This window comes from Drosophila arizonae, chromosome X (assembly GCF_054131065.1).
Source record: "Drosophila arizonae isolate 15081-1271.41 chromosome X, UAZ_ARI_1.0, whole genome shotgun sequence".
In the NCBI taxonomy this organism is placed as follows: domain Eukaryota; kingdom Metazoa; phylum Arthropoda; class Insecta; order Diptera; family Drosophilidae; genus Drosophila; species Drosophila arizonae.
In genome coordinates, this window is record NC_142927.1 from 20,747,573 (window position 1) to 20,772,545 (window position 24,973).

The 24,973-nt window shown below is 43.0% G+C and overlaps 8 protein-coding genes across 8 annotated transcripts in view; 4 read left to right on the forward strand and 4 right to left on the reverse strand.

Annotated features, from left to right (window-relative positions):
• The first annotated feature begins 3 nt into the window (after nt 1-3).
• On the forward strand, nt 4-1,969 carry mldr (mitochondrial ribonuclease P catalytic subunit). The gene is made up of 2 exons (XM_018015318.2): nt 4-1,482; nt 1,545-1,969. Exons 1-2 carry the CDS (start codon nt 200-202, stop codon nt 1,873-1,875), a joined length of 1,614 nt encoding a protein of 537 aa, XP_017870807.1. The 5' UTR covers nt 4-199; the 3' UTR covers nt 1,876-1,969.
• LOC108619036 (uncharacterized) lies at nt 1,915-3,375 on the reverse strand. The gene is made up of 2 exons (XM_018015323.2): nt 2,779-3,375; nt 1,915-2,680 (listed from the first exon to the last, which is right to left on the reverse strand). Exons 1-2 carry the CDS (start codon nt 3,105-3,107, stop codon nt 2,113-2,115), a joined length of 897 nt encoding a protein of 298 aa, XP_017870812.1. The 5' UTR covers nt 3,108-3,375; the 3' UTR covers nt 1,915-2,112.
• A 138-nt stretch (nt 3,376-3,513) lies between these two features.
• LOC108619040 (uncharacterized) lies at nt 3,514-4,209 on the reverse strand. The gene has a single exon (XM_018015328.2). It carries the CDS (start codon nt 4,093-4,095, stop codon nt 3,655-3,657), a length of 441 nt encoding a protein of 146 aa, XP_017870817.1. The 5' UTR covers nt 4,096-4,209; the 3' UTR covers nt 3,514-3,654.
• Nucleotides 4,210-4,731: 522 nt separating this feature from the next.
• LOC108619024 (PHD finger protein 12) lies at nt 4,732-9,181 on the forward strand. Its single transcript, XM_018015312.2, has 5 exons — nt 4,732-4,931; nt 5,084-5,274; nt 5,340-6,015; nt 6,090-7,648; nt 8,057-9,181. Exons 1-5 carry the CDS (start codon nt 4,809-4,811, stop codon nt 8,241-8,243), a joined length of 2,736 nt encoding a protein of 911 aa, XP_017870801.1. The 5' UTR covers nt 4,732-4,808; the 3' UTR covers nt 8,244-9,181.
• On the reverse strand, nt 8,944-11,834 carry LOC108619027 (uncharacterized). Its single transcript, XM_018015316.2, has 4 exons — nt 11,563-11,834; nt 10,250-11,472; nt 9,828-10,185; nt 8,944-9,746 (listed from the first exon to the last, which is right to left on the reverse strand). The coding sequence occupies exons 1-4, from the start codon at nt 11,710-11,712 to the stop codon at nt 9,513-9,515; spliced, it is 1,965 nt and encodes a 654-aa protein (XP_017870805.1). The 5' UTR covers nt 11,713-11,834; the 3' UTR covers nt 8,944-9,512.
• Nucleotides 11,835-11,906: 72 nt separating this feature from the next.
• On the reverse strand, nt 11,907-13,053 carry LOC108619037 (uncharacterized). The gene has a single exon (XM_018015324.2). It carries the CDS (start codon nt 12,814-12,816, stop codon nt 12,001-12,003), a length of 816 nt encoding a protein of 271 aa, XP_017870813.1. The 5' UTR covers nt 12,817-13,053; the 3' UTR covers nt 11,907-12,000.
• Nucleotides 13,054-14,174: 1,121 nt separating this feature from the next.
• Nucleotides 14,175-15,403, forward strand: LOC108619041 (uncharacterized). Its single transcript, XM_018015329.2, has 2 exons — nt 14,175-14,515; nt 14,574-15,403. Exons 1-2 carry the CDS (start codon nt 14,471-14,473, stop codon nt 14,913-14,915), a joined length of 387 nt encoding a protein of 128 aa, XP_017870818.1. The 5' UTR covers nt 14,175-14,470; the 3' UTR covers nt 14,916-15,403.
• A 1,279-nt stretch (nt 15,404-16,682) lies between these two features.
• RhoU (ras homolog family member U) overlaps nt 16,683-24,973 on the forward strand; it is a 77,495-nt gene continuing 69,204 nt past the window's right edge. The window contains exon 1 of the mRNA XM_089475502.1: nt 16,683-17,508. The gene's annotated coding sequence lies outside the window, so the exon portion shown is untranslated. The remainder of the gene's footprint in view (nt 17,509-24,973) is intronic.

The window sequence follows — 24,973 nt, forward strand, 5'->3', positions numbered from 1 at the left end:
TTTATCCACTCAATGGCTCATATTTAAAAGACTGCAAAAAAAAAAAAAAAAAAAAAAAAAAACAGGTATATAAATTTGATTATGTAATAAACCAATTTAAAATAAATCAAAATCGCGATGAATGATCCGATAGTGCATATCGATAAGCATTCTCGATTGCCGTACCGGCAACAGGTGCAAACTGATAACAAACTGAATTATGTACAATTTACGTTTGTTGCGTCAATTGCGCTATAGTCTAGTCCTACAGAACTCTGGAACAGCATTAACCCATTTACCGCCATGTCGCCTCTTAGCCGGCCAACACAAGCGGAGGCCGCAGCTCGGCGCGATACCATCGGATCAGCTGGACCGCCTGAAGAGCGAATATTTCGAACGGCAATGCGCGCTGAGCAATGAGGACTGGCAGCACGTGCGGAGCACACTAACTGAGAGCTACAGGCACGTGAATGGCACCAACGTCGATGCCATCATACTGGGCCTCTGCAGCAGAGCCGAGCAGCTGCCGGTGGCCAAGAGCTACGTCAAGCATTTGCAGACGCAGGGCATCAAGCCCAATGCGGCGACAATGGGGCGACTGCTGCGAGTCTACAATGCCGCCTACCACACACGCGAGCTCAGCGAGGCGGAGCAGTCGGAAATTGTGGAAATCTGTGATACGCTGCAAAGCGCCCACGATGTCTTGGATGCCAGCAGCTGTGAAAACTTAATCCTTGGCCTAGTGGCCACCACACAGCACTGGAATCGCGCTCTGCCCCTGCTGGACATGATGCGCCTGACCAGTACGCCAAGTGTGTCCGCCTACAGTGCACTGATAGCCAAGGCCTTTAGCGCGGATCAGCTAGAGCTGGGCTGGCGTCTGCTCGAGGAAATGATCGAAGCGCGCAAATTGCCCAAATGTGAGGTCTTTCTGTCGCTATTGGCGCAGAGTGCCAAGGATGAGCGCACACTGGGTGCCCAGCTGGAGCGGCTATTCTGCTTCCTCGAGCTGCACGACATCTTGATCAGCGAGCTGGTGGTGCAGCAGCTCTTGGCACTGGCCCAGCGGTTGCCGCAGCGGCTGCAGGTGACCACAACGCGGCTGGAACTGTTTGGCAAGTGCTCAACCTGCCAGCAGAATCTGCAGCATGTGGCCATTAGCGATGCCCAGTTCGCGGAGCTCCGTGAATCGTTTCTACAGAAGGTGCTGATCCGCAACGATGTGTTCCAGAAGACGACGCCGCAGGAGCTGCAGCGCTTCAAGCAGTATGTGGAGAAGACGGCGCCCTATGACTGTGTCATCGATGGCCTCAACGTCGCCTACTCCACCGGCACCAAGAAGCCGCCCGCACAACTGGCCAAGCTGCTGGCCACCGTAGTGCGCTACTTCAAGGAGCGGCGAAAGCGCGTCCTGGTGCTGGGTCGGCAGCACATGCGCAACTGGTCCAAGCCCGCCATGCAGTATATACAGAGCAATGCGAGCGTCTTCCTCACCAACAATCTGTGAGCGAGCAGCTAATCCTTTCCACATATATTTCTGTATTGATATATTGATTCTCTTGCAGCACCCACGATGATCCATTCCTGTTGTACGCCACACTGCGCAGCGGCCAGGACACGGATTTCTTCTCGCGCGACTTGATGCGCGCCCACGCCCATCTGCTGGGCACCGAGCTGAAGGCCATCTTCCGGCGCTGGCAGCAGGAACACCAATACTCGCTGGTCACCCAGACACAGACGGGCCAGATTATTGTCAAGGAGCCCATTCGCTACCGGCTGAGCGCCCACAAGGTGGGCAACGTCTGGCATGTGCCGTACTGCGAAGCATACACCGCCAATCCCCCAGAGAGCTTCGAGGTGCCAGATAAGTGGCTGTGCATCACCATTGCCCCATGATGCTGGTGCTCGTTACCGGGACAATAAGCCACATCCAAATACAAATACAAATATATTTGAGGGGATAAATGATCCCGAATCAGTACTAACAAAATGTATACAAGAATCGATGTATGAAATGCATTAGAGAATGGAGAAACTCGCTGCGCTCGGACTGCGGAATATGAATTACAGCAAGTGGTGGACGGAATACAGATCCCGTTGATGCTGAGTCCGATTCGTGTCCGGTGTCCGGAGCTACTCGCAGTCGAGGCGGGAGCATTTCTGAAAAGCATTCAAATTCAACGTCGATTGCCGCTTGCGACGCTGCTCGTTTCTGATCTTCTTCTTGGCGGCGCACATGAGACGCTCTTTGATATAGTTGTCCATCTTGAAGTCAAGGTCCGTTGAGGGTTTCGGTGTCTCATTGGGTTCGCGTGTGGCCGCCGTATCCAGCGCCTTGATAATCAAGCTGAGCAGCGCGTGGGCCAAACGATGGCACACATCGTACTCAATGGCATCCTGGCTGGTGTAGTAGATCGCCGACTGCGATGTGGGCTGCACGCCAATCGCCAGCAATATGTTGCAGAATATGCCGCGTTGCATCCGAGCGTACGGATCGACCAGCTGCGGCGGTATGCGCATTGTAGTCGCCAAGTGGGCAATGAATTTCGCAAACTTCTTGATCAGCACATTCAGATATTGTGAGCGACACTGGCGCTCCATTTTGGTCAGCATATTGTAGTACAATTCCTGTTTGCGCTTGAGGAAGTCCTCCTTGCGGCGCTCCTTCTTCTTGGTATTCTTTAGCACATCCTCGAGCTGCCTGCAATGGATGGTTAGCTTAGCATCGATGGAACGAATGGGGATGGGGATGGGAATGGGCCTGGGCATGGGGAGATCGACAGCTGGAGCTCAACTTACTCTGTGGTAATGGCATTATATTTGCCCAACATGCGCTTGATGCGCTTGGCCCTCAGTTTGGGATCGTAGATTTCCTTGAATTGCTCATAGTTGTCCATGACCGTGAGCTTTTTGGGCCTCGATAGGGCCACGTCGTAGGCTCGAGCCTTGGGCGGCAACGCTGGCTGGTAGGCCATGCGGCGCACATACGACTGCAGCTTGGAGACATTCTCCTCCTGCCGTTTCTTGCGATTCTCCGGGCTGCAGTAGTCTGTATCCTCCTCTTCGGCCTCCTCCGGTGTCGACGAAGGCAGCGCCTCGTCCCAATCAGATACGTTCGAGCTGGCCATAATATATGTCCTCCTCTTCCTCTTCTTTTTTATTGAACACTTCCGTTTAATTTAAATGTACGCAGAATTTTGTCAAGAAAAAAAAAAAACAAAAAAAAACAAAAAAACGCGAGAGAAAAAAATGTGAGCAAAACTATTGAAATCGAAGAAAAAAAATATTTTGTTGTACATATAGATTTTTTTTACAACATCGATGGAACTGACAATTTACTGTTACACTGTCGAACATAGAATGACTATTGACTGAACTGGCATTGTAGCCCCACATCCAGCTAGAAAGTCAAGGCCAACTGCGAAGGGAATAAGTCAAATTTCGAGCAGTCAATGGTGTCGCCATCTGTTGGCGAGCGGACGTAAGCTCTAAAATGACGTGGGGGAAATCCAAAAATAATTCAACTATAGAATATAGATTGTAGTTAGTTGTTTATGCCTTTTGTTACTTAATAATACAATTTCTAATGCCGCGAATTTAAAAATTACTTTACAAATAAACATATATATAGATATACATATATCTAATTAGCAGTAGGTTCGCATGGTCGCCCTTTTAGTAGGGATCATTTTGCACTGAACGCTCCAGGGCGAATGTGTACTCCTCGGCCATGGCATCGACGGATAGTTGGCGCGTCATCAATGCCAGAATACCATCCACTTGCGTCTGTGTGTAGTTGAATCGGTCCTTGGTGGCCAATTGCGGCGACAGCTCGAAGGGAATGTCCTGCAGATAGCTGATGGGCGCACTGAGATTGGGTCCAAGTGCGTTTCGTGGCGCCAGCGGCGGAGGATAGGGCATCGGGCCGTACGCTGACGGCGGTATGGGTGGGTACATCATGCCAGCACCAGGCGCTGTGCTCGGATCTGAGTCAGGTTTGCGCTCCACAAATATGAAATCATCGCCGTTGTTCTGCTTGGGTCCATCGGCTGGACCCTGAATCACCTCCTCGGTGGGAGTTTCGGCTGGCTTACGCTTGCCGAACAGTGAAAACATTTTCCGCTTTGTTTTCACCAGCAGCTGTATTACAAATTCCAATATTTACGCAGTTATGACCACAGCAGCTGCGTTTTGTTATTGTATTGACAAAGGTGAATATCGTTATCGATTACAATCTCTAGTCGCTGCACAAAACGATATAGTGTTTATCGAAAATGTTTATGCAACGGTAATTCATCTCCCGCCTAAATGGAAAATGCAACTTTAACTAACATTTGTGTATAATTTTATTATAAATTACGTTCAAGTGAATAATGATATATATTAATAGTACTTATTGAGATCAGGCTAGCCTAGTAGAAGTTGATTAAAAGACAATTAGCAAAATGAAAATATAATAATTTGTAAATATGTATACATATATAAACATACATATATAAAAAAAAAATTTTAAATATAATTTATAAAAAAAAAATTAAATAAAATGCTCATAATTTTTTCAAATTTAATGGGACTCAATTAATATTTTTTCATTTGGCAAAAACAAAGAATTTGAAAACAATTGTTTTAAATTATTTGAACAGCGATAAACCAACCACCAGCCACCCGTAGGTTGGCCAATAAGAACTTGCGACTGTTCCTCCATGGTGAATCGGATTTAGAGACGCATTGTCTACCGCTGCAAGGACAGGGCGCACCCTCTGTATCGCCGCACGCGAAACGTGTGGCGATATATATCGATAGGATGGGAACGGCCCAACAAGCCATGAATGCAACGCTGTGATTGGTTTTGGTTTCAGCTCTTCCAAGCTAACAAAATCTGGTTAACGAAAAACTTAATAAAGATGTCAAAAGCCGACCAGGACCCAAATGGTTCGCTTAGCATAATGGAGGTGTGTACCCAACTGTCAAATGAGCTCAAAATGGATGACAGTCGTACTGTCATTCCTGTCAAATGCAGTGCAGATTGGACAGATTACAGTCGATATCTGAGAAAACTAATTAATACTAATTGATTCCTGGTGAAAAATATGTTTTTCTACAGCAAATTAAGATCCTGATCAAGCCGCCGCCGAATGAGGAAGAGAAAATGATACAGCGCACCACGAACACGAAACATCCATATTATAGACGACCAGGACGCGGACATAACCACGACTTGTGCGACGCCTGCGAGGAGGGCGGCAATCTGCTCTGCTGCGACCGTTGTCCATCCAGTTTCCATCTGCAATGCCAGTGAGTATCCTGAAATCCAAAGTGACTTTCAATATGCGTAATATATTGTGTTGTGCACCATTCAGTGATCCTCCACTGAACGAGGAGGATATACCCAGTGGGCAGTGGCTGTGCCACAGCTGTCGTATGGCCAAGGTTTCACAGCCGACGTCCTCGTCCAAGGCCAGCTCCGTAGAACGAGTGCCCTCGGGTGGCAGTGGGTCTCGCGCCAATACCCCATCCTCCGGAGAATTGGAGTCCATTCCGCTGAAAATCCGTAATTTACGTAAGCGCAGCAATAGTGAACGAAATAGTACCGAGAAGTTGCTCTCGAAGATGCCGCTGGCCATACAGCGTGCGCTGGATCCGAACCGGAAGCCGACGCCACTGGACGATGTCATCCGCGCCGCCAGCATGCTGAATCCGCAGCAATTCTCGCTGCCGCCTGAGCTGGAGCTGCACACCCAGTTCCCGGGCAATGGCAAAGTGCAGCCGGTGCAGCAGCCACACTCCGGCACAGGCAACGGGCATCGCAAGCCCAGCAATCAGCGACGCAATTCCAAGCCATTCGAACTGGATGCACAGGGTCTGGTCCCATTGCCGGCCAAGACGTGCTTCTATTGCACGCGCAGCTGCAAGCGAGCGCCGCTCATCTCGTGCGACTATTGTCCGCTGTATTATCACCAGGATTGCCTGGATCCGCCACTGACCGCTCTGCCCGCTGGCCTCTGGATGTGCCCTAATCATGTAGAGAATTTCATTGTAAGTGTTTCCCTCAGTCGTTTAGATTAATAATACCGACCAGAGTTTATAATTCGATTGCTCTCTCCCATCAGGACGCCAACATGACGAACAGCATTTCGGCCACAGAGCGCGTCCGGTTGTGGAATCGCTTCCATCAGCCGCTCGACCACGAGAACGTTAAGATGGAGTTCTTCAGGCGCGTGAACACGCGCAATCCGCCATTCCGCATGAAGCTGGCAATGCGCGGCCGCGCCCACATCGATGTGCCGGCCATCGTGCGCTACCACTACGAGCATCCGCCGGCTCTGCTGCCGTCGATGAGGCAGACGTTGCGGTACGATCGCGTGAAGCGGCGCAAACAGTTGCCCACTGCCGTGGAGGAAATCTCCCGGGAGAGTGTGACCGAGTCGCTGCTCAAGGATCTGGAGGCCTTGCGCTGTGCTCGTGCCAAATTCCGGGAAATACAGAAGGAACTGGGCCGCACTCCACTCGATGGCAGCCTCAGCGACAGCGACATGGAGAGCGTCACCGAGCAGCAGCCGCAGCAGCAACAACAGCAGCAGCAGGAGAGTAACGGGCTGGTGGAATCGCCCAAGACGGAGGTCACGGATGAGCGAGCTGCAGATAGTCAAAAAGCAAACAGTGAGCATAAGGAGGCAACCAGAGAGGAGCCGAAGCTATCGAATAGTTGCCAGGGCCACGGCGAGAGCATGGAGCTCAGTTACGAGGAGGACGAGGAGGAGTGCAAGGCGAATGTCGTCATCGATGCGGATCTGTGCCATCTGGATGTGGATCTAATCAAGAAGCTGGCCCATCAGCGCCTGCAGCAACTGGTCCAGGAGCATCCGGAGATCGTGACACAGTATAAAAATCGGACGGCAGCACGACGTCTGCGACAGCTCTCCGCGGCCATGCAGCCGGCGGGCCAGAGTATAGCGCTTCAGGGCGATCTGGCACCCGAGGATATGCGTCGCTTCTCACTGCTATTCACCAGCGAAACCTCTTCGATTCTCGCCCAGAAGAACGGCAATGCCGCCGACGAGGATCCGATGATGGCGCTGCATCCAGCGCTGGCCACAGCCGCTGCCATCGCTGCGGCAGATACGGCCGCTGAGAGCTATGTGCCGCGCCAGCGCAGTGACACCGAGAAGGCATACGAGCTGGCCACGCGGCTGGAGCTGAAGCTGCTGCAGTGCAAGGTGCGGGCGCGGGCGGTGCTCACGCCGCTGGGCGACATGCTCGAGGATAGTCGCTGGTTCAACACGCTCGGCCTGGAGCAGTCAATTTTCATGCGCTACCGCACCCTGTATATCGGCTATGGCGGCCACTACACGCCCTCGACGACGCTGGCGCACACGGAAACAGTGGATCTATCCGCGATTGGCTATTGCTCGCGCATCTCGCCGCAGCACGCAATCATCTTCTACGATGAGTTCACCAAGTCGTACGAGCTGATCAACTACTCCGAGTTCGGCACCGAGGTCAATGGCCAGCTGTATACGTGCGATTTAACCGAACACGCGCCGACGCATGCCGGCAAACGGATGCGCCCGGACGATGCGGAGCTGAAGCGACGCGTCGACGATCTGCTCGATAAACGGCGGCACATTCAGCGTCAGTACAGCGAGCCCAAACGGGAAACGCACGAAAGGTAAGCGGTCTGTCCTTGACATCCCAAAAGTGTTTAAATTCTCTCTCAATCTGCGCAGCAGACACTCCAATTGAAATTGGTCTGCCGCACTCGATTCGCAATTCCTTTGAAAAACAATCGATAGCTCAGCAGTTATACGTGCAATTGTTGCAAGTGCTTTGCGCACAGTATCGATTACAAAGCACCGGCGACAAGTGTCATTAGCACATAATCAATCAGTACCCCGCTATTGTGAATGATGCTACAATTGATTTTGAATATTCAAATTGCTGCCAATTATCGATATATGTATATGAAAAAAAAAAAAAAGAAAATGTTTGCAAAAAGTCAGCAGATTTATATGTATGTATAGGGTTTTGCTGCCAATTAGATTTGTTTACATTTCTTTTATTTGTTCTCCGATTTTAGGCTGGCTCCTATCATAAAACACGCCTGCCGCTGCCTAACCGCCGCACCGGTGCCCATGGTTCCTGGCGCCTGGGAGGGCTCCGCTGTGCTGGCCCACGGCAGTCTCCTGCGTTTCGGCTGTCTCTCCTTCGTCTTTTCGGTGCCCTCCACGGACATGTCATGCGGGCGACTGATCAGTGCCAAGTGAAGGACGCAAAGGAATCCGCCAATTGCCAGTACCGCAGAGAATAAGTTCATACTATAATTATATACTCCAAGCAGCAGCTAGCACATACATATGTATGTATGCTCATCCAATCCAATCTCAGTGATTGTGAAATCACACACAGGCCGAAGTCCTGAATGCCGGGAATATTCCATTTTCCCCCTCATAACAACAACAACAATAACCAGAGAAAAATTTACAAACTATTATATATCTAGAATTTAGCTTAAGTTTGGGTTCAGTGTGAGGAAAACGTACGATAAAGACAGAGAAAGAGAATGAGGATAGAGAGAGAGAGAGTGCGCTCGAGCGCATAGCAATTACGTGAGTGTGAGTGAGAGTGAGAGAGGGAGAGCTGCATACAATATATACATTAAGGTAGATTGCGTTATAGAACATTTTTTATTACATGTTTTTTAATACTAGAGATTTACTCTAAATCATCGTGGTTCTTTCTCATTCATCATTAAATCATCATCATCAACATCTTCCTCTTCCTTCTGCAGTAGTTGTATAAAGAGTATAACAAATAAACGCGAGAGACAGAGATGGAGATAGCGAGAAAATTGTAAGCAAATTAATTTCCAATTGAAGTTCATATTTCTTTTATCCAAACTGGGTTTAAAACAAACGCAAAAAAATGAAAAAATAATAATAATAATAAATAAAAAAAAAAAAACAGTTTGAGTATCGTATAAATTTAGTTTACAACTTGTGCAAAACAAAAAGTAATTAAAATAAAATATAATAATAAATTAAATAACATTTAAGTGCAAAAAAAGTGTTTACACACACACACACACGCTCGCATACATACACACACACACACTAAAATTTGTAAATGAGAATTGAATTTATACAAAATGAAAACATATTAACATAAATATTTCTTGAATATATACTTCAAATTGTACGTCGTATATATATTTGTGTATATATATATATGCATGTGACTTATGGGAAAACTCAGTAGGGAGGAGGTATTAAGCAGTTGGTAAGGCATAAACGGAGGGGCGCTTTTAAAGTAATTCTATATAAGGAGATATATACAATGGCAAACACTCGATGCCAGCCCGAAATACATTGAGCTCGTACGTATGTCTAGACATGCTAATATAAGTAACTATTGAATATATATATATATATATAGTCTGTATATATATATATGCGTGTGTAGAGAGAGATATATATATATATATATAGTGAAAGACAGCGCTGGCTTGCTTAACATAATCTCCCGCGCTGCTCACACTAGGAATTCACTGTTGTGACTGTCTCATCCAGTTGCTCCGGCTCCGGCTCCTGCTGCTGCTGCTGCTCAGTGCTCGCCGTCGATTTGGCTGCATTGCGCGTGGCACGCGAACGCTCCCATTCGGTTTTGTGCTTGCGCTTGGTGTGATGATACATATTCGACTTGGAGCGAAACTCTGTGGGGCAGAAGGCGCAGGTGTGCAGCTTGACGCCCGTGTGTGTGGCAAAGTGTTCCTGCAACAGCAATACAAATACAAATACGAATTCAATTGAAATTGATACTATCATAATGGAGCTGTTGTAGATGCTGCCCACCTCCAGATAGCGCTTCATTTTGAATGACTTGCCGCACACGTTGCAGGCGTATTTGGCTTTGCTCAGGCAGCGATGATTCTGGCCAGGCAGCTCGCCGCAATTGGCACAGATGTTCAGCGCCGCCTGGCTGGGACCGGGCGATGTCGATGTGCTTGACTGTGTCTGTGTCTGTGTCGGAGTTGCTGTTCCTGCCCCTGTTGCTGTTGCTGTTGCTATCGGTGCTGGCATCGCATTGTGCTTGTTGTGCAGGTGATTTTTGAGCGCGCGCTGATTGCGCAGCTGCTGGCCACAGATGCTACATGTATAGGGCTCAGCAGCTGGCAGGGAGCAGGAAGCGGGCGCCACAGCCACTGATGTGCTGTAAGTGAATGAGGAACAGTTCAATTGTGGCTTTGTTCCTGGATTAGCAAAGGATTACCCACCTGCTTTGACTATTTAACGTTGCTGTTGCTGCTGCTGCGGCTGCAGTCGTGCTGCTGGCACTCGTGCTGACCGCTGCCATCGACGTCAGCAGCTGCTCCTGATGATGCTGCTGCATAATTGTGGCGCACAGCTGCTGCTGTTGCTGCGTGGCTGCTGCCACCACAGCGGCCACCGCATTGTAGTTGGCCAGCAGCAGTTCGTTCTCCTTGCACGTCTGCAGCTCGGTTGTCTTCAAGCGCTTCTCGCGAGGATCGGGCGGTGCCTCCTCGTTGCTGCTGTCCTCGCTGACGCTGCCACTGCGCGTCGTGTGCTCCACCTTCTTTGGCAGATGCGTCTTGCGGCGGCTGGAGCGAGTCACTCGCTTGGCGGCTGGCAATGGACACGTCGGCGCCTTGGCCATCGTCAGATTGATTGCTTCCATCGGCTCGCACTTGATGGCAGCAATGCTGGGTGGCACCAGCGGCGCTTGCGGTGGCGGTGGCTGCTGCGGCTGTGGTGCTGCTAAGGCAGCTGCAGCTGGAGCTGGAGTTAGAGCTGGAGCTGGAGTGGCATCGGAAGTTTCTAATTTGACTGTCGGCTTGAGCTCAGTGGACGGCACATTGAGTGCATCCATAAGCTTGTCGCTGTTGTCCCCATTGGTGGTTCGCTGGATTTGGACATTGTTGTTGCTGTTGATCTTGGCTGATTCGCGGTCGGCGCGCGCCTTTTGCCACTGGATATTGTGTTTGGTCTTCACATGGGTGTACATGTTGGATCGACAGCGAAACGCCATGTTGCAGTAGGCGCATGCAATGGGACGATCGCCCGTATGCGTGGCCACATGTTCCTCGAGATAGCGGCGCATCTTGAAGGACTTGTCACAGAACATGCAGGGAAACTTGTGGGCCGCGGCTGCTGCCTTGGGGTCGACCTTAAGGTAAGATTCGTGAAATTCGGTTTCATCTTTGACGTCGTAAACTGCTGGAGTATCATCGCCGACCGCCTCCTGCTCAAGGTCTGGGTCGGCGTCCTGCTCGTAATCGACTAGGGATAACGGGTGCTGCATCTGCTGCTGCTCCGCATCTCCCTCCTCGGACCAATTAACGTCGCAGTCAATCTCCAAGAACTGGCTGCAGAGCGTTGTCTGCTTATGCTCCACCAGCTTCCAGAAGTTGTGAAAACTCTCCAGTTGCGCACGGCAGTCCGTGCAAATGGATGTGGAAATGGCATCGTCGCGCGACAGCTGAATGAAAAAACAATAGGAAAATTGTGTTAGAGCAGGACTCAGTTCAAGACGGCGGCAATCGTGTGCTCTGCACACAGATCGACTTACGCATAGATATAAATGCGTTGATATCAATTGAACCAAATAGTTTTCCGGTATTGTCTTGTTGTCGCTGTTAGATGCCTCGTTGTCGCCGCCAGTGAAGAGCAGCACGGTGTTCTGCTCGTTCAATGGGTTCAAGCACAAGCGACAAATCATTTCGTTAGCCAACTAATCGAATTTTAACAACATTTGCACTTCATTAACATCTATTTTATTTATTTCCAAATTGCGGATGGATCTAGAGCTGGCAGTACTGCTGCCCACAATATATCGATTTCTCACACTTACCACACCACACAGCTATCGATAGCACGTTGCGACCGTGAGGTACAAAAAATACTAAAATACACTTTTTCTTACCCTCGTAGGTATATTTTTGAATTTTACTTTTGCGCTAAACAAATCAACAAACAAACAATATTTTATTACATATTTGAATTGGGGCTAGTGGATGTGATGACGTATGGGAAATACTATGGTCGATAAGTCTCCGCCATTAGCTAGAACTTCGTAATGATAATTCCTGTGTACAGCTACCATAACCTTGGAATCGAACGGTACATTGATACAATTGAATCGGAAATTTGGGTACTTTGATAGCGCCGGGACCATATCATAGCCCTCCGATAGCTTGTTGGTCCAAATCGAAATCGTATCGAACTGAAGACCCTCGCGATTGCAAAGTTTGATCGCTTCGCTGAGAGTCCGAAAGGTATTTAGCGTAACAATAGCCGTGGGCTTATCGCCAAAATAGATTTGGGGGAAATCTAGGACGACAATTGGCGAATGCGGCTGTCTAACACCATTTGGCCTTTTGTCAACTGGATCATATTCTTCCATAAAAAGAGTTCTGCAATTGAGTCGTTCTATCACCTTGAGAGTATTCAAAAAATTTGGATGAGTTTCTATGCGCTCGTCCATTAGTTCCATGCGGTTACGGAGTCTTCGAACAATTGCCTGACGCAGTGGCTCCTGCACCAGTACGCTGGTCACCAGCCCGACGCCAAACGGATGCTTTAGATCCCTAATGACCGTATCAACAACTTGACTCAGATTTCCGGTCGCGAACAGAACTATAATTTGCGGCTGGACCCATTTCTTGTGGGTGCCATTTTCTGGATAGAGATGGACGTGTCGCTTCTTCAAATGAGAGAAGATATCGTCCACACCCTCGACGATATTCGGCAAGCCTTTGAAGCGCGGCAAGATGTCGCCATCCTCATCCGTCTCCTTATCCGCACCGCCCCCGTGATCGCCCATTTATTATCTTCTAAGTTGCCCTACAAAAAAAAAAAAAAAAGAGCCAAAGAAAATCAGCTATAATTGTATACATAAAAGTTATAAAAACGTTAGAGAAATTGAGTGAAAATGAAATGGAAAATGAAAAATGAAAAACGTATACGTTAAGCAAACAGCTTATTTCTATCGGCTCAAAGGCAAGTCTCAGCCAGCTTCCGCTTCCTGGTCAGCATGTGCACACATGGCCTCATAATTAAAATACTTTCGCTGGTCAAAGTTGCCATTCACCGGAAAAAACGCACATTCACACAAGCGAGCAGACAGGCGGACAGACAGACAGATTGCTGTTGGTGGTGAATTTGCATGGCTTATGAGAGGACATATGGGGTATGATCGAGTTCGTTTCAATAGGTGATGCATCAAATATAAATGGGGAAATTTATTTAAAGCATTTACTATATATAGTCGAATAAGTTTGTATATGGGTAGAGTGTATAAAAAGCTAAGCGGAAATAGCTTTGCCTTGTTCATAAGGATATTTTTGAGGTGCCTTCATGAAGATATGAAGTGGTATATCACCGTAGTAGTATGCGTATGTGTATAACCGATTGGGTTCCCTAAACACATAAATAGGATATTTCTGCTTCATTTTTGTAGGGTATACCTACATGTCGGCCTTTACAGAAATAAATTAAAAATATCGTATTTACGTGTTTAGGGGAATTTATGTAACGTATGTGTGTGTGTGTGTAATAGAATAAGTTTGGATATGTAGGGTATGCATAGAACAGGAAATATTTAATTTTTATGTTTAGGGACATTTATGTAATATATCGATGTCAAGAGTATCACTAACCATAGAATATGGAACTATGGTTAGTGATAGTATTAAAGGACACATATTTAATAATAAAATTGATTTTTAAAGGGAAATTTTGTAGAATAAGAAATCATTTTATGTGGGTAGGGTATACAAAAGCTTAAGTTCATATAAATTTTTTGTGTTTTTGGGGAATTTATTTATATAGTATATATATCTTTTATGGAAACGGACATGTATGATATATAATTTGCTAGGTTTTATGTTTGATGTTTAAATAGCTTAAATAATTAATAGTAGAATAGTTTTTCATTGATGGATCAGCACAGATAAATCTTCAATTGACATATTTCATTGTATTATTCTTACTTTTTGCTGCACTTAGGGTATGCACGCTTCGACTACGTCGCTGTTTGTTTCGTTGGTTGTCTTCCCTCGTTTGGTAGGGATGCGGAAGCGAAACAGCATGGCTGTCTGTTCATGTGTGTGCGTGTGTGTGTGTGTGCTCGTTTGCTGTCTGCCCTTTTGTGTGCGCGTGTTTGGCTGTGTGTGTGTGGGGGAGTGTGCATGCTCGTGTGTATAAATAGCCGAGCGAGCCGCTGGATTCACTAAGATTGGCTGCTTCGCTTCAGAGAGACGCCGCCACAGCTCGTTCGCAGGGCAGTCGCGCGCAGTCGGCGCCCGCAAATAGGCAACGCATAATTTGGGATTATAATTGGAGCTGTTTGGCAGCCGAGTTGACAGTTAGTTTATTTATTTATTTTCGTTTCGCTGCTGTTGTTGTTGCTGCTGCTGTTGTTGGTGTTGCCGTTATTTGGTGAAGAAAGCATGCGAGCAGAACAATAGCGCTGCAATATGGAGATGTCGGGCTATCAGGATATAAGCGCACTCGAAAAATCGGTAAAACGAAAAGGAAAAATATCGCAATATATACATATATATATTTATATACATATAGGTGGCCAATGCTGGCAGCCAGCTGTATACGATGGCCCACAAACTGCACGCCGTGGAGCGCAGCCTGGACCAGACGGCCATGGAGCAGATGGACGAAATGGAGGTGATGGAGCTGCTCGAGTCGATGACCGAGGTGAAGAACGAGTACCAGAATCTGCGCAAGGACATACAGGAGGTGCAGCAGCTGCAGCGTGACGTCAGCACGTCCATACGCTACCAGATGACCAACATGCAGCAGACATTCCAAATGCTGAAGAAACGCATTGCCAGCACACAGCAGAGGCGTCGCCATCCACGGGATCAGCTGCCGGGCCCAGCCCCAGTTGCGGCCCATCCCCACTGAGGCAAAGCAAACGGTGTGCAATGTACATGTGCATGTGTGTGTGTGTGTGTGTGTGTGTGTGTTAGTGGGTGTGGTATAGTATGGATGTAGTGTGTGGCGTAGTGTAGTGTTGTAGAGGCCGTAGCTTTTGACCTTTGCAGACTATTTATGAATTTTATATGATTTTGTTGATTATTGATTTTGCTTGGGTTAATTCAACGGAAATCAAAATGGAGCAAAAAAAAAAAAAACAGTCCGATATTAACACAATATTTAGAATTAAATGCAAATATCCTGTGGAGCGGAGGGGCGCGGGGTGGGTGGGGTTTAACCTGTTGCAATACACAAAAACACCTATGGAAATCGTGTCAAATTGTGGATGTATTCCCTATAACTAACTGATAACATTTTTTTTACTGTCATATGTCTAAGCAATCAAATTAACACATAACAATATATCAAGAGGCAACAGCTACGCTTTTTTTTTTTTTTTTAATATATATACACAATACAAATCTTAACTCCTTGACAAAACGCACACTTATATTGTATATACAACTATATATATATATATACATATACATCTACATACATCTATGTAAGCAATTTACTCGAAAACTCTAAATACTTTATAATGCAAATCCAAAATGTCTGATACCATTTGAAAAGCATGCACTTTTTCAAAACAAAACAAATTTGCCTTAACATAATAACCATATTATACTAATTTTTGATATATACGTATTTTAATATTAAACTTAAGCTTATCATTTATATTATAATGATAGGCCTTTGCGCAATTTTTTTTTGTTTTCTTTTGTTTTTTATATTTGTTGTTGTTAAATTGTATAAGAAATCCAAGTAAGAAGCACACAAAAATAAACAAACCCAAAAACAACGAAACTACTTTTTGAATTCGCGCCAATTACGTTTGCGCTATTGCAAATACAGACAACGTGGCTATCGATATACAATAATTATAAATAGGAAAAGGCACATTGAGCAGGGTATTTTTGGGCACTAGGCTAATGATTTATTATGATAGTAGTTTAAATTGAATAGGAACAAATATTTGTCTATTTTATTTAATTTCATATGCGTAACGAGATTTATGTATTCGATAGTTCACGCAAGTGTTCACATCGGCTCTTATCGATATATATCTTTATTGGAACAGCTGATTTGGGCATTTCTGATTCTTGCGCCAAAATACGAAATAAATGTTGCGACGCTCCGTACTTTTGCGCCATGGCTCAAATTTATTTAGACTATAGAGGTTTGAATATTAAACAATTAAGTTTCATAGCTGGCGCACATGAGTAAATACTTTTCACTACACTCTTAACGATAGATTTCTATTTCAGACAGAATTTAAATGGAATAGCCGGATTAAAATTAAAATAATACGATACGGTATTCAGCGCAGTGTGACCCCACTACTTATTGAAATGAAAATACTAAAAAGTTTGTATTTGTCCCTGTACATTATTATAATTGTAAATTTAACTGAAATAAATATATATAGATATCTACTTTTTTTTAAATAAATGATGAAGAGAAATTTTAATTTGAATGGAAGAATGGTGTAACATTTACTTTGTTAATTCTACTTTATGTAGATGCAATCGTTTGTAAATTTTATATGAATTGGTAGGTAGTTTATTAAAGATGTGCTAAATTGTTGTAGTATTTCTGTAAAACATACTTAGTGTATTTTATATCGATTGCATAGGATCGATAGTTATTTGAACATGGCACGTTTCTAGTATTTTTGTTGGGATTCTACGGCCTCTCAGTGAGGGCCACACGATCGTCAGTTTGGGTTTTCTACAAGAGTCAGTGCTTCGCGTCGTCGCTCGTTGACCTGTGTTTTTGTTGAAAGTTCGTTAAATTTTTGTTTATACCTTTTTTTTTTGCATATATTGAGTGAATATTTGGTTGTTTTGTTAGCAGTAGCTTCTGCAGCTAGTGAAAAAGATATACATTGGCATGTTGTTCAATTAAACGACTGCGCCGTTGCAACATCACACACAAATACACCTACAATTTGTTGCAAGTCGTTGCGTGCCGTCACAGCCAGCAGTCGTCGCACAAACACTCACACACATGCGCAACCACTCACGCACACATACAGCGACGCATGCGCTGCAGCATTTACAAGTTTGTGCATGAGCGCAGGTGTTTCTTCTGTTTCTCCTTCGTGTGGTTCGGTTATATTCATTATTTTTGTTTTGTCGTGCCGCCAGTTCGCTGCGATCCCTTGACGAGTGCGCGAGTTTTGTGCGTGGAGAGTCGCGAGTGAGTTTTCCAGTTCGGAAATTTAACGGAAACCGGCCACGCTTTCATCATTATCATCGTCGCTAACTTAACACAGAGAAAGAGAGCGAGAAAGAGAAAGAGAGAGATAAATAAGTGCATGGCCGTTAAAAATTTCGCAAGCTCTGCAAATACGTATACGAATATCATTTGATTTTTTGTTTTGTGTTGTTTCAAGTGTTGCACCAAACAAAATATCTAGAACTAATTAAAAGTTGAACACCGACATACAAATACAGCAACAACAACAACAACAAAAGCATTGACGACAACTGGACTAACGAGAAATTGTTGCTCGGTAAGTTTGATTTGCTGTAAAAGGGGGTGGAGGCTTGTGCAATGCACGCATAGACATGTACGGACATGAACGGACATGTTCAACGTCGTCGTGCGTCGTTACATGTCGCAGCATAAAAACAAAAAAACATAACAAAACAAACAGACAAAAAAAAAAAAAAAAAAGAACTTTCACTATGGGCACCCCAATAAAGACTTGTTGAAGCGTGCATGGAATGCTTCAGTGCGATTATTTTCAATTTCAACTTTTTTTAAGGGAGTGCTCTATACATAGTAGCTGAAATAAATTATACTTTTACTTAAATTTAGTTTATATACAAGTCATTACAGTGCATGAATTATGTATTCATGTAGCAGCGCAGTTTATAGGGAAAATTAAAAAACAATCTTGATTACTATTTGATTAATTGATTAGTACATTTTATGTTAATATAAAATAGTAATATAAAAAGAAAAAATATAAAAAGAAAAAGTATAAATAAAAGCGATACAGCTAGCTGAAGCTAGTTACATTTATAATTTTTTAAATAATAAACAAATTAAATATATATATTAAATATAGTAAACAAAAAATAAATAAACTAAATGTTTATTTTATTTTATTTAGAATAATAACAAATATTAAATTAAATGCGCTCAAATTCTTTAAAATAAAAAAAAGGAAAATAATTTAAAATAAAACTAGATATATATTAAATACCCTTTCTATTTTATACGAGTATATATATATATATATATATATATATATATATATATATATTTTTTTTTTTTTTTTAATATAAAGAACCATCTTTTTGTAATTTGATTACTTTATAGTATATCCATTACGTAATTACGTAAGCCGTAGCTTGGTAATGCTAAAATTATTTCTTCAAGCTTTATTTTACAAAATAAACAATGCATCCAGCTGTATATTTATTTTTATTAAATACACACACACACACACACACACACACACACACACACACACACAGAAACATTTGAATTATTATTTTTTTTTTTTTTTACTGTAATCAATGTTTTCATTCCTTCTTCTTCCTCTGAAGTGCTTTACTGCAATTTCTCTGCCACACACACACATACACACTTTGCCCATTATACCTGGCTTGCCAAGATGATGGAATAACGGGATTTCAGTGAAAACCAAATCATATAAAAATATGAAAAAAAAATATATAATTAAATATTTCAGTTTTATCTCTGCCTCTACCACACACGCTCTCCCACTTTCTCCCTTCATCCTGCTCTGCCACACCCCGCTCTCGATCTCTCTTTCTGGCTTCCCCGTAATAGTGTGCAGGTAGAGCACTACTACTACTACCACAACTTGCTCGCTCGTCCGTCTGCCAGGTAGAAACGGTAATTGTGCCACCAGACGAGGTGGCAACAGAATGAGCTGCCGCATGTGTTGCATGTGTTAAATTGTTTCGTACCTGGGCACTGATTCTGTCGCTTTCTTTGTTCGCTCGTTCGTTCGCGCCGGTTCCTCTTGCACCTTTATTGCCTAGTTTGCCACACATAGCTATGGATATCCACTCGTATATCCGCTACCTTCTGCAAATTGTAATCTGGGTTTTGCTGCCTCAAGTTGCATCACTCGCAGCCATTCGATTTGCAATAAATTCTCGCAGAAGGTTATTGAATATTTATAATGGGTATCGTAGTATCGTTTACAACTGGCCAAAGTGAAGGATTTCCGATCATATACGGTATATGTATATATGTATTGCTAGCAATGACTTGGACATAACTCGAAACGTTAATCGAACCAGTGATTGAATGAAATCTCCCATAAAACAAAAACAAGTTTCTATTGATTGATCATATATGTATGTATATTAGCCTCAGAGCATAAATAAAAGCATAAGACCTAAGCTTTTCAGGAAAAACTATGTAAGTGAATTGAATAATGTTACAAAAGAAGATTTCCAAAAGTAGATAAATATTACATGCGGACACCTTAGAGATAAGAACTCTAAAAAGTATGCTCTGGTAAGGCAAATTGCAAAAGTATCTGAATCAGTTAAACATAGAATTTAGGGTATTTGCTGGTCGATCACTTATAAAAATAGCAGCATTGCCATTTACTCTTAGTGGGATTTAGGGTATGTGCTAGTCGAGCTCCCTCAAAAAACTGCAAATTAAGCCTGCTCACTTACGCTTCGAGTTCAGGGTATCTGCTAGTCGGTCACTCTAGCGATTTTGTACATATAGTAACCCACTCGAATTCTATAAAAATCAACACGTTTTGCAGCTTATGGCTTATTGTTTTGAAAGTGCATCGCTAGACCACGAGATACGGGAACAGCTAACACCTTTTAACACGTGAAATGAACAGTTTTCGCAAGAAAAAAGTCGAATAAAACAATATAATAAAAAATAACAGAAACGAGAAAATGAAAAACAAAAACACTTGAGCAAAAAAATAAACAATTGTTCGGTCAGCTGGTCCATTGAATTGAATTTAAAAAAAAAAAAAAAAAAAAAAAATAGTGAACAAGATGGAATAGAACTAATATTGTGAGACACTGTTTATAAAGTCTCTGTCTTTCTCTCTCTCTATATATAGTCACTCTATCTCGCTATAAATTCAATATACTTCCTTGGTAACTGCATAATACTCATTAAAGGCCAAAACGCTGCTTGATCTATTTGCCGTTTTGCCACGCCCCCGATTCGTTGCAAATCAATGGAGGATATCAACAGTAATATGAAAGTCAGATTTTGAGTATTTAGCTGTAAAACCCCAACTTTCATGAGCTGCTGGAAAAAAACATCTTCCGATTTGCAGATAATTCAAGGGTATACACGGGTATACATGTTTCAAAAACTCTAGTGGCACAAAACCAATATACTCACTTCACTTTTGTGAATCAACATAACAAGGTATTTCAAATATGTTTAGGAATCTGACTTCGTGTTCAATGCTGGTTGCCCTCTCGATTTGAATGAATGCAAATATCTATTTCGCATGCTATTTGAAGCTGACATTAAATAGTTTTCCATTTTACGGGTGGAGAAGAGAATATCCTCTATGTAATTATGCATGCCAGCACAGTCGAGGGTATCGAGCAGAGGTCACAAAACAACAACAAAACAAACAAGAAAAATAAAGATGGGAAATCCAGACGATTCGAGACGAAATATATATATATTTATATATAGGTATGTATGTACAAACTAAAAGCCGGATGGATTAAATTGGGATTTATGCACAAACGCACTCGTGAACCTAGCAACACACACACATACATATATAGATAAATATATACACATATATGTATACGCTATGTGTATGTGTATGCTCGCCTTCTAGCTTTACCTTTGCCTCGCACACCTACCCTTGGGCAGGTTCACAGTTTTTACATTTCTCCGGCGCTGTCTCATTTTTCGGGGCAGATAAAAATGTTGAAACAGTAACCAAGGTAATTCCCAGGAGGCACAGCCAGTAAAAATGGCAGGATAACTGTGACTTACACATGGACACACAGACACACACATGCTCATTCCCCAAACAAGAATGGGTGTGTATGTGTGTGTGTGCGTGTGGAGCTGCAACTTTCTAGCTCTCATTCTGAGATTTACAGCATTTGCAACCGCACCAGGGGCATGGTCAAGTGGGTACACATGCCACAGAGGGGTCGGGTGCTCTGCCAGGAGCTGTGGGAGGTGCGGCTGTGTCAGACGGGGGGTAGGCGGTTTGTTTGCGATGCCAGCGTATGCACTTTTTATGTTAGTCAGCAAATTGGACGGCGCTTTCCGCACATTTTGTTGCAGCATGCAAAGTCGGGCCACAGCTTGCCCCCGGAAAGCCTGCTGCAAACACTGGTTAAAACCACTGTAAACAGAGGCAGAGACACAGAGAGTGGGAGAGTGTGAGTGTGTGTGTGTGAGCCAGGGCAGACATAACACAACAGCATAAAGTATCACGAGATATGAGTTATGTTTAGCTCTGCTTGTTGTGATTGTTGCATCAGTAATAAAGTGAGCACTGCACATGGCCGAGACTGCTCGACGCAGCAGATTATCGCTTGATGCGGCTTTAACATGGCCAACTACTGCTAACTGGCACTGCTCTTGATTTTGATTGCCAAATCTCACACAGAATCCCTGCACACATCTCTCCTCTCTCATTGGCCAATTAGCATCAATCAATTTTCATAGTTCGCACTGACCCAAATGTCTCCTGGACAATTGACATTTTCTCCAGCAGCTGGCTTGACGCCTAACCCTGACCGGTGCACAGTGGGGCTAAACATGACAGAAAACAGAACAGTGCTTCACTCTTTTAATGCCACCTAACCGATAATTGCGAAACAAGTCTGGGGAAAAATTGTTATGCTCTTTTCAAAACTTATATTTTATTTATCTTTTTTTTTTGTGGTATTTAAAAAAGACACAAATTTTATTTATTTTCATATATAAAGCACGTAGTATTTTTATCAAAATTCGCTATTTCATGTTTGGCAGGCAACTGTGAAGCACCCTGTTAAAAGATCACCCGGTGATTATTTGTTATATTTAGTTGACATAATGATTTTTGTCACAAAAAAGTGAAAAGCATCCACTGTGCAATGTTCAATATCTTAATATATTCCCGTCTCTCTCTAGCTCTCTTCTCACATACGAGTGACGTTCTTTATTGAGGAAATCTGTCTTCGTTTAGACAACTTGGACAACTTTTCGGAAAATGCAAATATTTTATATAAATTAACTTGGGTTATATTGTATTTACATATTTATATTCTATATTTTTATATTTTGAAAATAACAGGAAATCTGTTTTTTTTCGTTTTTGTTTTTTTAAATATTTAAGCAAAGCCTTTAGAATTTATATATTAATTAATTTTGCTTATATTGACATAATTATATTTAATATTTTTATATTTTAAAATTACAGGAAATCCTTCTTTCTTTTAAATATTTTAGCAAAGTCTTTAGCAAAGTCAATTTTTCGGAGTATACAAAAATATTTATATTTACATAATTTATAAATGAATGAGCTTACGAAAGACATAAATATGACCAAAATCTCATTTTATGTCTATACGTATTATGCTTGATCTCTGCGCTTAGCCAACTGAGCCAAAATTATGTATTTATATAATTTTGGACAGCAGTGGAGCTGGAGAAAGTGCGTCACTTGCAGAACGCATAGCACATGCCGCATGTTGCATGCCACATGCCACATGCCACATTTTGTGGCCAGACTGAAGTCGAGTCGTAGTCGTAGCCGTAGTCGTCAACCCCAACGATTTCTGCTGCAGTTGCATTCGCAATTCTTATGCCACATCTACATGCGACATATGCTGCACAATCAACGTGGCACGCTGCATAACAGACAGAGTCAAGCAGGTGGCACAGCTGGAAATGTGCAGTTAAAGCTGCGTTTCGATTCCAAACAAATGAATGAGTAATGCCAAATGAAAGGAAAAACCTCATAGTGGATGATATATGCAAATATATCCATTACAATCAAAACCAATATCAAAACTTGCAGCATGAGCAGTCGCTGAGTCAAGAATGGACTTTAGCTGTAGAGCAAGTAAAACAACTTGTCAATGCAGAAATTTTGATAAGCTTACTTAAGCAAAACTAATATGTAGAGCCCAATGGGGCTCCACCTACTCATGCTGAAAGCCTTTAGTAAAGCAAACCCTCAGTAAATTAATACTAACTTAATACATGTACAAATTCGGGCATTCAATTTCACTTTCAATTTATTTCACTTTTTGTTATAACAATAGATTTTTTGTGTATCTTACAATAATTTAGAGCTTAGACCAAGAATCTTGGGATAAATATGATATTTTTAATTAATTGAGATCATGTATGTGTGGATATAGATATAAATCATGTTTAGAGATGATATTAAGATATCGTCGTTAATTGTGAATTATTTTTCGAGTTTTATTTTGAGCAAATTCTGTTGTTCTTAAATGCATTATTGCTGATATATATTCCATATTTCAGCTCATATATATGTACATATATATTTAGCCATTTCATTTTCTTTGCTAAAATTTCTTATATATATATATATTTTTTTCTTTTTTTTAATTTGATTATAATTTCCTGAAATTTATTTTTTTTCATGATCATTTTTAATGTAATAACAGGGCATATGCTGTTCCGTGTATCGTTCGTCGTCTAGGACCCCCCGTGGCTTTGCCTTTACGGTTATTGTTGTTGTTGTTGTTACTAGCACACAATTTACTGGCTCAACTGTTTCATCTTCAATTACATTTGAGTTGAGCCAGCGACACAGTTGGTAGGATGATGCCGTGTTGCTGCGGCAAGAGCAAGGGCAAGGGCAAGGGCATAGGCATGGGCATGGGGTAAGCGGCTCACAGACACACAACATCTGTTTTGGCCACTGACTTGGCTGTGTAGAGCTGTTGTGTGGCTCCTTTGCTTTGTCAGCCACTACCACCCCCCCCCCCCCCCCCCCCCCACACACACACACACACACACAGGCCCACGTTGCACCATGCTACATGCGCTCGCCGCCTGCTGTTGCCTTGCTATGGTCTTGTTTCATTTCATTTTGACAAACAGTTTGTTTGTTGTCGCATCTGCCTGCTCCACCCGACTCCCTACACCCCTCTCCTCCCTCCTGCCACCCTGCCTGGCGGGGTGCGTCTGTCAATCTGCGTGCTGCATGTGTCTGCCACCTATGACACATGTCTGCCACCTGCCACCTGCGGCCTGCCTCCAACACGACCTTTCTGGCCATTTTGTATACATGACTTCTCGTTGGAGCTCAGAGCTCGAAGCCTTTGACTGGCATTTGTATAGTGCGTACTCAATTGGCATTGAGAACATCATTGTGTGAAAATAAGCCTCTTCAGATGCCTACCAATCAGAGAAATATACACGCACACACACACACACAAACATAATGGAATTAATAGAAGGGTTAATTGACATTGACCGGTTGGCAGTTGGGCGAAACAGTGAAGAGGCACATTAACTTATTGGACTCGAACAGAGTTACATTTCTCGATATAGGTTAGAGTGTATGTGTATACATATGTATATAGTCTTGATGGTCTCCCATAATCTAGATGCACCTATTCACAAATTATAACTGAAATACAAGCTTGGAAATTATTTAAAGCTGTCAAATTTGCAATTCTGGCAATAATTATCGGCAGTTTAAAAATCCGAATTAATATGATAATGTTAAGAGATAGATAGAACTGAACCCCTTGCCATTTCGAATTATCTGTATTCGAATGTACATGCTTTAGAATCTTCACTGTATGAAGTTGTCTAAAGTTTTTTAAGGTTAAGACAATATAAACTTTTTTCTTTTTTTCATGAATAATCTTTTAAATTCAACATTCAATTAACTCTCAAAAAATTAAAGTTGTAATTCAATAATTGTTAAAAATGTAATATAATATTGATAATATAATTTAATAATTGTTTATCTATAAATAATATAGACTATATGTAGGGTA